The 14930-nt window shown below is 41.3% G+C and overlaps 1 protein-coding gene across 1 annotated transcript in view; it reads left to right on the forward strand.

The window, feature by feature from the left end:
* The window catches only part of hunk (hormonally up-regulated Neu-associated kinase), a 60587-nt gene that overhangs the window by 11870 nt on the left and 33787 nt on the right, over nucleotides 1–14930 (forward strand). Inside the window, exons 3-5 of the mRNA XM_063049816.1 lie at nucleotides 6142–6197; nucleotides 9905–10040; nucleotides 12727–12854. Of these exons, the coding sequence (XP_062905886.1) occupies nucleotides 6142–6197; nucleotides 9905–10040; nucleotides 12727–12854 (320 nt within the window). The remainder of the gene's footprint in view (nucleotides 1–6141; nucleotides 6198–9904; nucleotides 10041–12726; nucleotides 12855–14930) is intronic.

Genomic DNA, 14930 nt, shown 5'->3' on the forward strand with positions numbered 1-14930 from the left:
CCAGTGAACCGTACGTCTGTGGTGGGAAAGCCGTTGGAAAAGATTCTTAGAGATAGGATCTCTGGGCATTTAGAGAATCATGGACAGTCAGCATGGCTTTGTGAAGGGCAGATCGTGTCTAACAAGCCTGATAGAGTTCTTTGAGGAGGTGACCGGGCATATAGATGAGGATAGTGCAGTGGATGTGCTCTATATGGATTTTAGTAAGGCATTTGACAAGGTTCCACACGGTAGGCTTATTCAGAAAGTCAGAAGGCATAGGATCCAGGGAAGTTTGGCCAGGTGGATTCAGAATTGGCTTGCTTGCAGAGGGCAGAGGGTCGTGGTGGAGGGAGTACATTCAGATTGGAGGATTGTGACTAGTGGTGTCCCACAAGGATCTGTACTAGGACCTCTACTTTTTGTGATTTTTATTAACGACCTGGATGTGGGGGTAGAAGGGTGGGTTGGCAAGTTTGCAGACGACACAAAGGTTGATGGTGTTGTAGATAGTGTAGAGGATTGTCAAAGATTGCAGAGAGATATTGATAGGATGCAGAAGTGGGCTGAGAAGTGGCAGATGGAGTTCAACCCGGAGAAGTGTGAGGTGGTACACTTTGGAAGGACAAACTCCAAGGCAGAGTACAAAGTAAATGGCAAGATACTTGGTAGTGTGGAGGAGCAGAGGGATCTCGGGGTACATGTCCACAGATCCCTGAAAGTTGCCTCACAGGTGGATAGGGTAGTTAAGAAAGCTTATGGGGTGTTAGCTTTCATAAGTCGAGGGATAGAGTTTAAGAGTCGTGATGTAATGATGCAGCTCTATAAAACTCTGGTTAGGCCACACTTAGAGTACTGTGTCCAGTTCTGGTCACCTCACTATAGGAAGGATGTGGAAGCATTGAAAAGGGTACAGAGAAGATTTACCAGGATGCTGCCTGTATTGGAGAGTATGGATTATGATCAGAGATTAAGGGAGCTAGAGCTTTACTCTTTGGAGAGAAGGAGGATGAAAGGAGACATGATAGAGATGTACAAGATAATAAGAGGAATAGATAGAGTGGATAGCCAGTGCCTCTTCCCCAGGGCACCACTGCTCAATACAAGAGGACATGGCTTTAAGGTAAGGGGTGGGAAGTTCAAGGGGGATATTAGAGGAAGGTTTTTTACTCAGAGAGTGGTGGTGCGTGGAATGCGCTGCCTGAGTCAGTGGTGGAGGCAGATACACTCGTGAAGTTTGAAAGACTACTAGACAGGTATATGGAGGAATTTAAGGTGGGGGCTTATATGGGAGGCAGGGTTTGAGGGTCAGCACAACATTGTGGGCCGAAGGGCCTGTACTGTGCTGTACTATTCTATCTATGAATTTGTCTGCTCAAGGGCATTGGTGTTTCCATACAGGCGTGATGCATTTGGTTAGTATACTCTCCACTGTGCATCTATAGAAGTTAGTCAAAGTTTTAAATAACATGCTGAATCTTGGCAAACTTCTAAGAAAGTAGAGGTGCTTGTGTGCCTTTTTCACAACGACACATGCTGGACTCAAGATAGATTCTCTGAAATGATAACACTGTGGAATATAAAGTTACTGACCTTTTTCACTTCTGGTCCCATGAAGAGGACTGTCTCCTGTACTTCCTGTTCTTTCCTTCTGTAGTCAATAAATCAGCTCTTTGGTTTTGTTGATGTTGAGTGAGAGGTTGTTGTTATGGTACCACTCAGCCAGAATTTCAATCTCCCTCCTTTATGCTGTTTAGTTACCACATTTGATTCAGCCAACCACAGTGGAGTGATCAGCACACTTAAACATGGCATTGGAGCTGTACTTAGCCTCACGGTTATAAGTATAAAGCAAATAGAGCACACAGGCTTGTGGTGCACTCGTGCTGAAGGTGATTGTGGAGGAGAAGATATCTAACATAATACATGATACCAACAGGACAGAAGATTGGATGACTGGCAGGAGGCAAAGATTGGGAATAAAGACCTCTCCTGGTTGGTTGCCTGTGACTAGTGGTGTTCCGTAGGGGCGGCTGTCGAGAACACTTCTTATCATGTTATACGTCTGCTCCTCAGCATTTTTTCTCCAGTCCTGCCGAAGGGTTTCAGCCCAAAATGTCGACTGCACTTTTTTCTATAGATGCTGCCTGGCCTTCTGCGTTCCTCCAGCATTTTGTCTGTGTTGCTTGGATGACAGAACTGCTGGCTTTGTGGCCATGTTAGCAGATGATACAAAGATAGGTGAAGGGGCAGGTAGAGCTGAGGAAGCAGGGTGTGATGGAGAGTACTTAGTAAACACATTCCTTACACAAGTGCATTTACACACACACAAACCTTGTCATTCTGAGTGTACGCACTTCAGTGTCCATAAGACCACAAGACATAGGAGCAGAATCAGGCCATTCAGCCCATTGAGTCTGCTCCACCATTCCATTATGGCTGATCCTGGATCCCACTCAAATCCATACACCTGCCTTCTCGGCATATCCTCTGATACCCTGACCGATCAGGAAATGATCAACTTCTGCCTTAAATATACCCATGGACTTGGCCTCTATTGCAGTCTGTGGCAGAGCATTCCACAGATTCACTACTCTCTGGGTGAAAAAAATTCCTCCTTACCTTTGTTCTAAAGGGTCGCCTCTCAATTTTGAGGCTGTGCCCTCTAGTTCTGGATATCCCCAACATAGAAAACATTTTCTCCACATCCACTCTATTTAGGTTTCAATGCAATCCCCATGCATTCTTCTAAATTCTGGTGAGTACAGGCCCTAAGCTGCCAAACACTCTGCATATGTTAACCCCTTCATTCCTGGAATCATCCTCATAAACCTCCTTTGGACTGTCTCCAATGACAACACATCCTTTCTGAGATATGGGGCCCAAAATGGTTGACAATACTCCAAGTGCAGCCTGACTAATGTCTTTTAAAGGCTCAGCATTATCTCCTTGCTTTTATATTCTAGTTCCCTTGAACATTGCATTTGCCTTCTTTACCACACGTCTTCCCTGGTATATTCTCATAATGGGTCATAAACTGAGCTAATACACTTGGGTTACCTTTATAGTGTCTTTTCCACTTTATGTGGCTGATTTTTCCATTCCTTTGGTAATGGGGATGTGTAAATATGTAAACAACAGGAATTCTGTAGATGCTGGAAATTCAAGCAACACACATCAAAGTTGCTGGTGAACGCAGCAGGCCAGGCAGCATCTCTAGGAAGAGGTGCAGTCGACGTTTCAGGCCCAGACCCTTCGTCAGGACTAACTGAAGGAAGAGTGAGTAAGAGATTTGAAAGTGGGAGGGGGAGGGGGAGATCCAAAATGATAGGAGAAGACAGGAGGGGGAGGGATAGAGCCGAGAGCTGGACAGGTGATAGGCAAAGGGGATATGAGAGGATCATGGGACAGGAGGTCCTGGAAGAAAGACAAGGTGGGGGAACCCAGAGGATGGGCAAGGGGTATATTCAGAGGGATAGAGGGAGAAAAAGGAGAGTGAGAGAAGTAACTACACTGTGGGGTGCATCATATTCTAATTCATGTGTGGTCTTAAGTTAACTTTGTAGGTAATTAAAGATGGTTTGTCCAAGTGTTAAAAAAAGGAGCAGATTGTCCTCAGTTGGAGAGAGAGAGATGGGGGCTGCCAGGAATTCACACTGGACGAAGTATGGAGCTATTATTGTGTTTTCTGGTAGCCATCTTTTTGTAAGAATTGGCACTTTTCTTCTTGCTATCTTCATTAATTTTTGTAAGTTTGATTTTTGACACACCTAATGAAGTCCCTTGCACTAAAGTGCTATGTGACTTCAGCCATTTGTTTTCTTGGGTCATAACCCACGTTTTTAAAGCAGTGAGTCTGCAAAAAGACTTGGACAGATTAGGAGAATGGGTAAAGGAGTGGCAGATGGAATATGGTGGAGGGAAGTGTATGGTCATGCACCTTTGTAGAAGAAATAGAGGTGTAGACTATTTCTAAATAGGAAGAAATTTTTTTAAAAATCAGAGGTGCAAAGGAACCTGGGAGTCCTTGTGCAGGATTTCTTAAAGGTTAACTTGCAGGTTAAGTTGGTGTTAAGGCAGGCAATTGCAATATTAGCATTCATTTTGAGAGGACTAGAATATAAAAGCAAGGATGTAATGCTGAGATTTTATAAGGCATTGCTCAGACCAGACTTGGAGTATTTTGAGCAGTTTTGGGCTCTTTATCCAAGAAAAGATATGTTGCCATTGGAGAAGGTCCAGAGGATGTTCACGAGAATGATTACAGGAAAGAAAAGGTTAACATATGAGGGGTGTTTAATGGCACAGGGCCTGCCCTCACAGGAGTTTAGAGGAATGAGGGGAGATCTCATTGAAATCCATTGAATATTGAAAGGATTAAATAGAGTGGATGTGTAGAGAATGTCTCCTGTAGTGAGGGAATCTAGGATCAGAGGGCACAACCTTAGAATCGATGAACATCCATTTAAAACAGAGGTGAGGAGGAATTTGTCAGATGGTGGTGAATCTGTGAAAATCATTGCCATAGAAGGCAGTGGTGGCCAAGTCAACAAGTATATTTAAAGTGAAAGTTGATAGGTTCTTGATTACTAAGGGAGTCAAAGGTTATAGGGAGAAAGCAGGTGAATGGGATTGGGAGGGTAATAAATCAGCCATAATAGAATGGTGGCACAGTCTCTTATGTCTTAAAGACTTATAATGATAAAACCAAGTTGTCTTCAATCAAAAAGTATATGGATGGATTTTTCAGTACTCAGGGGCTGATTTTTCCCTCCTTATACTGAGAAATGTTTTGCATCCTATACTATTTTTGACTAATGTGTTAAGGTGCACATTAAAAAGTCAGCAGTTTGGACAACTACACTGTTCCTTCCAAAATGAAAGGCCTAGATAGATTGGATGTAGAAAGGTTGTTCCCTGTCGTGGGCGTGTCTGGGACCAGAGGGGAAAACTTCACAAAATAAGGAAGTCCCTTTAGAGCAGAGATGAGGAGGTTTTTTTTTTAGCCAGAGGATGGTTAATCAGTGGAATTCATTACCACAGACGGTTGTGAAAGCCGAGCCAGTGGGCGTATTTAAAGTGGAGGTTGATAGGTTCTTGATTTGTAAGGGTGTCAAAGGTTATGGGGTGTAGGCAGGAGAATTGGGTTGAGAGGGAAAATAAATCAGTCATGATGAATGGCAGAGCAGACTTGATGGGCCAAATGGCCTAATTCTGCTCCCATGTCCTGTGGTCTTAGGAAGGTGAAGAATAATTATATATAGAATGAGAACAAAGTATTATCGTAATAGGAATTACTTCAGAGGATATATGAGACCCAGTCGGTTGCACTTTTAACAGATTCTTCACTGAAAATCTTGTTTTTTCTAGTGAGAATGCATCATTCTGCACATACAAATCTGTTACTTGCAGACTGAACAGAATAATGTTAAGCTATTTACATGTATCCAATTTGGAATTGAAATGCTCAAATACAATTCATTCCTGGTTGCAATTGTAGCTTTGAATTGCCACAAAATCAGCTATTTGTTGCTTTTGCAAAGCAGACATTTCTGCCTATCCTGAAGCTATTTCACTGCCATACTAGAAAGAGCATTGCACCTGCAATTGAGAATTCATCTGTGCAATAATTATTTAATGTAGTAGTAACAGTTTCCCATCTATGCTTTTCTATTTAATCCATTAATGTCTTTTTGGTTAAATAACCCACAGAGGAATCGAATGCAGGAGTGTTTACCGACACTGTGAAAAGAGGTGTTGCCCCACTTGCTGCAAATATTGTGGGTCTTCACAGTTTTCAAAGCCATTAGACATGCTTAAAAATAAATTATAATGTGTTGCTGTACTTCAGAGCTGTAGAATGAGATATTTATTCCGCCAGTGCCTATGTGCCACAAACAAGCTTGACGGATCCCCAGAGCATAACAGCCCATTTCATGAGCAGTAAACATCCTACCTAGTTTTCAATGACTGCATTCAAATTTTGTGAATGTGCTAATTCTGAGTAATTGCATACGTTCAGTTTGGCTTAATTACTTTAGTTCTAGCTTTGTTTCTCTTCAGTAGTGTCTTGCCCCTTTAACCAAAGTTATTTCTTTCTAAATACAGTAACAGAGAGTTTTCTGAATGAGTTAATGAGTTTCACTTTTGTTCTTTTTGCAGAGATCTGAAGATTGAAAACCTTTTACTTGATGAAGAAAACAATATAAAATTAATAGGTATGCTCAGTGGGCATTGGTTCAGAACTGGGAAGGGTTGGATACTTTGAAATTTTTCCCATGCTGTTGGGGTTAGCACAATGCTTTACAGTACTGCTGAGCCAGGTTCTATTCCCACTGCTGTCTGTAAGGAGGTTTGTGCGTTCTCCCCGTGATTGCATGGGTTGCCTTTGGGTGCTTTGGTTTCCTCCCACGGTCCCAAAGGGGTTGCTAGGCAATGCCACTTAAAGGGCCGGAAGGACCTATTGCTACTGTATCTCAATAAATATTAAATAAATAAAATAAGGGGAAAATTGCTGGTGAATACTATGTGGTAAAATTAATAAAAATACTGAGAGGAGATTGACCAATATTAGAGGATTTTTCTGGGAGAGGGACTATGCAGATGTTAAAATTAAAAATAACAATTGAAGGGGGATTTGAGAAGATGAAACATAATAGAAACAAAGTGAGAAAGACAAGCCAGTTCAGAAACTGCTTGAAGCAACAAGGTGTAAATACTTTCATAGGAACATTTGCCTGACAAAGGGCTCCTCCACACAAATAATTGTTTTTTTTAGTTTTTCTTTTTGTGTGAGATAATGATTAATCTCATGAATATTCCAGATTTTTGTTTATCTTAGTTTAAGTTGTTAGGAGTAAACAGTGAACTAGAAAGTTTCATCTGTGAGAACGAGCAGATACCTGAAAGCACCGGCAATATAGTTAAAGGCAGCTACTAAAAAAGTAAACTGTTAGCTTTTGATGCTGGTCTCCAACTGCTATTCATTCTGGAAAGTGTTTGATATGTTAAGGAACTATATAAAAGCACATATTGCAATGTTCAAATTGATGAGGTCTTAAAATTAATACTTTCTTCTGTATTTACTGTGTAGAAAATCCAGTAATTCAGTGAATAGAATTCTGATGTCCTGAAGCATATTAAGGAACGATTAGGGAAAGTCAGTATGACTTTGTGCATTAGCAAATCATGTCTCATGAGTTTTTTGAAGAAGTAACCAAAAGGATTGTCATGGGCAGAGTGGTAGATGTTATCTATGTAGACTTCAGCAATTCATCTGACAAGGTCCAAAATAGTAGACTGGTCCAGTTGGTGAGATTACTTGGGATCCATGATTGCATAGCTGACTGGACACACATTGATTTTGTAGAAGGAGTCGGGGGTGGTAGTGGTGTGTTGATTTTCAGAGTGTGGGCCTGCGACCAGTTACGTGCTACAGGGATCGGTGCAATTTGGTTAAGAATGTAGGTGGCATGAATCATAATTTTACAGATGACACTAAAATTTGTGCGGTGGTAGACAGTAAAGGAGTTTGCCTGAAGTTACAACAGAATATAGATTAACTGGGAAAGTGGGCCAAAGACTGACAGATTGGAATTTTACTCAGATAAGTATGAAGTGATGCATCTTGGGCAGCAAAACCAGAGCATGACTTAAACAGTAATTGAAAGGCCCTGAGGAGCATTGTAGAACAGAGAGACCGAGGAGCACAAACACATAGCAATGACACACATAGACAAGGTGCTGAAGAAGGCACATGGCATGCTTATCTTCATTAGACACGAACTGAGTACACTAGGTGGGATGTCAAATAATATACAAGGCATTAGTAAGACCTTGTATATTACTTGACATCCCACCTAGTGTATATAGATAGATGGATGCTTTATTGATCCCAAAGGAAATTACAGTGTCTCAGTAGCATTATAAGTACACAGATATACAAATATTAGAAGAGAAGTAAGAAAGAATAAAAAATGAGTTACCTCAAACAGTCTAACAGGAGGCAGGTCATCACTTCCCCAGCTATAGGTTGACTCATTATAGAGCCTAGTGGCCAAGGATAAGAATGACCTCATATAGCGCTCTTTGGAGCAGTCCAGTTGTCTTAGTCTGTTACTAAAAGTGCTCCTCTGTTCAGCCAAGGTAGCATGCAGAGGGTGAGAAACATTCTCCAGAAATGCCAGGACTTTCCATAGAGTCCTTTGTTCTAATGCAGCCTCCAGTATGTTTAGTTTGACTCCTGTAATAGATCCAACCTTTCTGATCAGTTTATTGGGCCTTTTGGCAGTACCCATGTTGATGCCATTGCCTCAGCACACCACCGCATAGAATATTGTACTGGCAACAACAGACTGGTAGAACATGTGAAGGAAAGGCTTGCATACTGCCAAGGATCTCAGTCTCTTCAGGAAGTAGAGGTGACCCTGGCCCTTCTTGTACACAGCCCCTTTGCTGGTGCCCCACTCAAGTCTGCCTTCCAGGTGCACTCCCAAGTACTTGTAGGTCCTTACCACAACCATGTCCTCGCCATCAATAGTAACAGGGAGCAGTGCAGGCTTAGTCTTTGTAAAGTCCATCACCGTCTCCTTTCTCTTACTGATGTTGAGCTGCAGATGATTCAGCTTGTACCACTTGACAAAGTCTTGCGTCATAGCCCTGTATTCACTCTCCCGTCTTCCCTTTATACACCCAACTATTGCTGAGTCATCAGAGAATTTCTGCAGATGACATGGCTCAGTGTTGTAGCTAAAGTCCGAGGTATACGAGGTAAACAGGAAGAGAGCCAATACAGTTCCCTGTGGGGCCCCAGTACTGCTTATAGCCATGTCTGACACACAGCTCCGAAGCGCCACAGACTGTGGTCTGCCGGTCAGGTAGTCCATCGTCCAGGACACAATGGAAGAGCCATCCTGCATTGAAAGAGCTTTTCCCCCACAATGAGGGCTGTGTGCTATTGGAAGTACTTGAGAAATCAAAAAAACATGATCCTCACAGTGCTACACACATAGAGTGTGTAGTTCTGGTAACCATGCTATAGGAAGGATGTGATTAACCTGGGGAGGGTGCAGAAAAGATTAGTAAGGATGTTGCCTGGATTGGAGAGCTTTAGTTTTAAAAACAGACTGGATAGGCTGAGATGTTTTTTCTTGGAATGAAGTAGGCTGAGGGATGACTTTTAGAGGTTTATAAAATTATGGAGGGCACAGGTAAGGGAGATGGTCTAAGATTTTATCCCAGGGCAGGGGAGTCTAAAACATAGGTTTCAAGCGGACCTGAGTGGTAAATTTTTCACAAAAAATATATATATTTTGTATATTTGTATATGGAACAAGCTACCAGAGAAAGTGGTAGGGACTGGTACAACTACAACATTTAAGGGACATTTGGCCAGATTCAAGGTTCATGAATAGGAAAGATTTAGTGGTATGTGCAGGTCAAATGCAGGAGAATTGAACTGTGCAAGCACTTTGTTTAGCGTGGAGACATTGAGCAGAAAAGCATTTTCCCCTGTTATATATTGTAATTCAATGACTCAAAAAATTTAAAAAGATTTATGTTAAATGTTAGTAATTTATATATGATTGTTAATACCAATTGCTTCATTTGGAATAGCTGAAGATTTTTTAAAGTGCTTAACTTGAGTTTTTTTTTTCAAATTTTAGAGTGGCAATTGTTATTTCAAATTGTTTTGTAAAATTGGAGATTTAAAAGTATGTAAATATTTTCTACTCTAACTTGTAGCAGGAAGTGTAGAATATTGGAATTTGAGGATAAAATAGTGTCGATAGACAAGACTGGGAAAATGAAACACTTCAATCTGTGGACAGATTTTGTCAAGGAAATTTTTGAGGCATGTCTTGAAGCTGAGAATGACTGTACATGTCCAGTTTGATTTTGACATTCTTTCTCTTGGATCCACTAGATTTTGGATTGAGCAACTGTGCTGGAATTTTGGGTTATTCTGACCCTTTTAGCACCCAGTGTGGGAGTCCAGCCTATGCAGCTCCAGAACTTTTAGCACGGAAGAAGTACGGTCCCAAGGTTGATATATGGTCAATGTAAGTGCTTTATTAATGATTAGACTAGATTTAAATAGTAGAACTTCATTGCAAGTAAATGCCTCAAATTTTAATGTATTATATTATTCTTCAAAATGAATGCTACATTATTTTTCTTTCTAATTTTATTGACTAGATTCATTTGTCTTATCCAGGCAAGTTTTATTTGCTGACATTTTCTAACATATTCAGATTTTTTAAAATCACATCTGTAGTACAGTGAAATGCGTTGTTTGCATCAACAACCAGCACAAACAATATATAACAACAGGAATTCTGCAGATGCTGGAAATTCAAGCAACACACATCAAAGTTGCTGGTGAACGCAGCAGGCCAGGCAGCATCTCTAGGAAGAGGTACAGTCGACGTTTCAGGCCGAGACCCTTCGTCAGGACTAACTGAAGGAAGAGCGAGTAAGAGATTTGAAAGTTGGAGGGGGAGGGAGAGATCCAAAATGGTAGGAGAAGACAGGAGGGGGAGGGATGGAGCCAAGAGCTGGTCAGGTGATTGGCAAAAGGGATACGAGACCTCCTGGACCTCCTGTCCCATGATCCTTTCGTATCCCTTTTGCCAATCACCTGTCTAGCTCTTGGCTCCATCCCTCCCCCTCCTGTCTTCTCCTACCATTTTGGATCTCTCCCTCCCCCTCCAACTTTCAAATCTCTTACTCGCTCTTCCTTCAGTTAGTCCTGATGAAGGGCCTGAAACGTCGACTGCACCTCTTCCTACAGATGCTACCTGGCCTGCTGCGTTCACCAGCAACTTTGATGTGTGTTGCTCAACCAATATATAAGTTTGCTGATGACACAATTGTAGGCTGTATCTCGGGTAATGATGAGTTTGAGTACAGAGAGGAAATTAAGAACCTGGTGGCATGGTGCTAAGACAATAACCTATCCCTCAACGTTAGCAAGACGAAGGAATTGGTTGTTGACTTTAGAAGGAGTAGTGGACCGCACGACCCAGTTTACATCGGTGGTGCGCAAGTGGAACAGGTCAAAAGCTTTAAGTTCCTCAGGGTTAATATCACAAATGACCTGACTTGATCCAACCAAGCAGAGTTCACTGCCAAGAAGGCCCACCAGTGCCTTTACTTCCTGAGAAAACTAAAGAAATTTGGCCTGTCCCCTAAAACCCTCACTAATTTTTATAGATGCACCATGGAAAGCATTCTTCTAGGGTGCATCACAACCTGGTATGGAAGTTGTCCTGTCCAAGACCGAAAGAAGCTGCAGAAGATCGTGAACATGGCACAGCACATCACACAAACCAATCTTCCGTCCGTGGACTCACTTTACATCGCACGCTGTCGGAGCAGTGCTGCCAAGATAATCAAGGATACAACCCACCCAGCCAACACACTTTTTGTCCCTCTTCCCTCCGGGAGAAGGCTCAGGAGCTTGAAGACTCGTATGGCCAGATTTTGGAACAGCTTCTTTCCAACTGTGATAAGACTGCTGAACGGATCCTGTCCCGGATCTGGGCCGTACCCTCCAAATATCCGGACCTGCCTCTCGGTTTTTTTGCACTATCTTACTTTCCATTTTTCTATTTTCTATTTACAAACATGATTTATAATTTAAATTTTTAATGTTTACTAATTTTTACTATTTTTAATATTTTTAATATTTAATATTTGTAATCCAGGGAGCGTGAAGCTGTGATGATTGTACGTTCTAGTACCAATTGTTTGATGACAATAAAGTATGAAGTATGAAGTATAAAGTGCTCAGGGCAGCCACAAGTGTCACCACACATTCCATAGCATGCCCACAATCTTACACAGAACAACACAAGCAACAACAAAACAGAACAAGTCAACAGCAAAACAAGCACCTTTCCCATCGCTCCCACCTGCTTACACAACCAGATAGGCCTCCAGTCCCATAACAGGCATCTCCTTGCCTCTAGTCCTTGTCCCTAGATTCTCAGAATCACAGTCATTGGGCCTCCAACTTTGGACTTCACCTCAGGACATTGATCACAGGTTTGACTGTTTTTCACCAACAGCGTAGTTTACAGAGGGTTCAGCCAACCAGTCAAGCTTATCCTTAGGATCTTCCTGATTCTCCTGTTGCTACTGGAGTCCAATTCTCATCTGGTAATCAAAGGCCAACTGCCTGAACTGATCTAAATCATCACTGCATCTGCTCAGCAGATGGGTTATTTACAAGTAATTTTCAAATGACGTATGGTCATTCCTAACAGGTAGTTTATGATGAAGACCAGTTTCTAAATCACAGAATTCCAAGCCAGCTTTGAGGTTAAAGAATGAAAGTTCTTTTTTATTCTGAGATAATGTTCAGAATAAATCACTCCTGAACATTTCCATGTATCTGAGAGTTGGAGGTCAGCGATTGAGTTGCAAACTTGTAAGTTGTGGTCATGCTATGTTGGTAGCAGAACCATGGCAACAGCTGTTGGCAGCCTCCAGCACAATCCTCAGACTATGCTAGATGTTGATGCAAAACGATGTATTTCGATGCATGTTTTGATGTTTCAATGTGCATATAACAAGTAAAGATAATCTTTAGATGTGATTTTACATTTGAGCTATGGACAGGAAATGTGGGAATGTAGCAGGATTGAGGTATGGTGGATATGTGTTGGTGTTCAGAGTAATGAGGATAAAAGTTCAATTTAATTTTCAATGGTACATTCGCTAAATTTTTCTTTTGTCTTCCAGTGGTGTGAATACCTATGCAATGCTGACTGGGACCTTACCTTTCACAGTAGAACCATTCAGCCTAAGAGCCTTGCACCAGAAAATGGTGGATAAAGACCTTAATCCTCTACCTGTCCATCTCTCATCAGGTAATTACACACAATGAGTTTTATTATAATACATTATGCAAGAGCAATTTTCTATGGGACCAACAGTTTCTGTACCTTTGGAGGATAATTGAAACCAGGAAATCACATTAAAAATTTTATTTTCATTTACTTCTACTCTGTTGGCTTAAAATATCTTCCCAATCTTCTAGATTTTCATAGCGGGTGGGGTGGGGGATGTAGTGGGAATAAGCTCCCACTACCTATTAAATGCTCCCAATTGCATGCGCCTCAAATAGTTCCTGGGCTTCACAATGTAGCTTAGCTACTCAGCCTGGTGGAACCATTTCTACTGACAGGAGAAAGGGCAAAGCTGGGCTACTGGCGCCTTAAATCAGTCACTTTGGGTAGATGCAGCTCACCTCTGAGAAGGAAAACTCTGTTCTCAAACCTCTGCTGCCTTGTGACTATGACCACTCATTGTGAAGGCTTTGGTAGTAACCCCGAGAAAAAAAAATCAGCAGCTGGAGTCCCTAAGGTAACCCTGTGTTGAGTTCAACGCTGACTAGCTACTCCTGCGACACCACTGGTGCCAAGCTGTATCAGTCTCTACCGTTCTTTTGGATTCATCAGCTGCATATGGAGGGGAGCTTGCTACATGGGCAACAACTTGCTCCCCATATCGTTCTGCCCTGTATTGAGTATTGCATATTGACAGCTGGATCGCGGCATCCATGGTTGACCCCAACAAACAGTGGGAACTTAATCTTCTAAAGATTTTTACAAAAGTGACTAAATTTACTTGCAAATGCTTCGTCAAGAAAATGAATGAAACTTTAAGATTTTCATTGTATGTGTTCCACTTGCAATTTTTAATGCAGATGTTTCTGAGAATAATTTCCCTGGGGGGAAAAATGTAATGGCAACCAAATATCCTAAGGGGTCAAACATCTGAGAACATAATGTATTAGTTTATACAGAGGTTAGCAAACGAAGCTGGGTCAACAGTGTTCAAAGCCAACCAGGCAGGAGTAATTATACCTTCTGGAGCATCAACAACTCAATGTGCCCTCATTTTAAAATAGTGATCACAACGTATTTTTAAAATTTCCTTTGCACCATGTTTCTCTCATCATCTTCTCTCCTCTTTCAAATGTATTGGCGCCTCGCTAGTTCATAAAATTGCAAACAATGAGTACTTCAGTGACTGTTCTTGTAGCAGTAGAAAAATTCCAACAGCTTCTCACGCTCACATAGAAGGGATCAGCCTGCATGTTGGCTGAAACACTCTTGCTTGGCCTGAAGCCAAGTAACTGAATGTAGACTTGTGCTAAGCGTAGACTAATGATGAACTTGGAGTCTCTTTGATCTGAGTGGTCCATGCTTAGAAAACTTGTTGAGATACTAAAGCACGTACCATGGCCTAACTCACATGCTGGAGCTGATTACATTGCGCTTGTTCAGTGAATTAATCCAAGGTTAAAAGTGTGGCAATTATGTTTTAGACTGATATAAATCAGTAGAATGAATAGAATGAGTAAAATGGCTGCAGCTTGTTGCTTGTTTGCAATTTGTTTTCTGGGGAAATACAGTGGGTTAAAAGTTGAAATTCAATTCCATAAATTGGAAGATTTTTGGCACCCAAAAATCAAGCTTATGGCAGTTCAGGATAACTTAGTTTCCTCTCAGGACAACATAAGAATATTGTATAGTTTATAAAATGAATTGAATTGACAAAAGTGAATTGATAAAGAAACACAACTCAGAAAATGCTGCTGTGACTGAGTTTTTAAAAACATATTTTAGCAAATCTCAGTCGTTATCATGGCGCATTTCTGTTCTGTGCATATATTTTTGCACACACACATTTTCTATCTCCACATGTGTTTTTTGTACACACATTGATTCCTTCTCTGACCACTCCTATAAGGACAGCTTGAATGATGTGTGAAATGGAAGACATAGGGATACTGATAATCTGCTGCCCTTATACCTACTATAATAATGGGAAGTTGTATTTTCAATGATGGCTTCCTCCTTTCTAAAGTACTCTTTATATTAGGAAAGAATACATTCTGATTTCATGTTTCCCTTTAAAATATCATTTTCCAAGCCTTT

The sequence above is a fragment of the Mobula hypostoma genome, chromosome 6, assembly GCF_963921235.1.
Source record: "Mobula hypostoma chromosome 6, sMobHyp1.1, whole genome shotgun sequence".
NCBI classification, from domain to species: Eukaryota; Metazoa; Chordata; class Chondrichthyes; order Myliobatiformes; family Myliobatidae; genus Mobula; species Mobula hypostoma.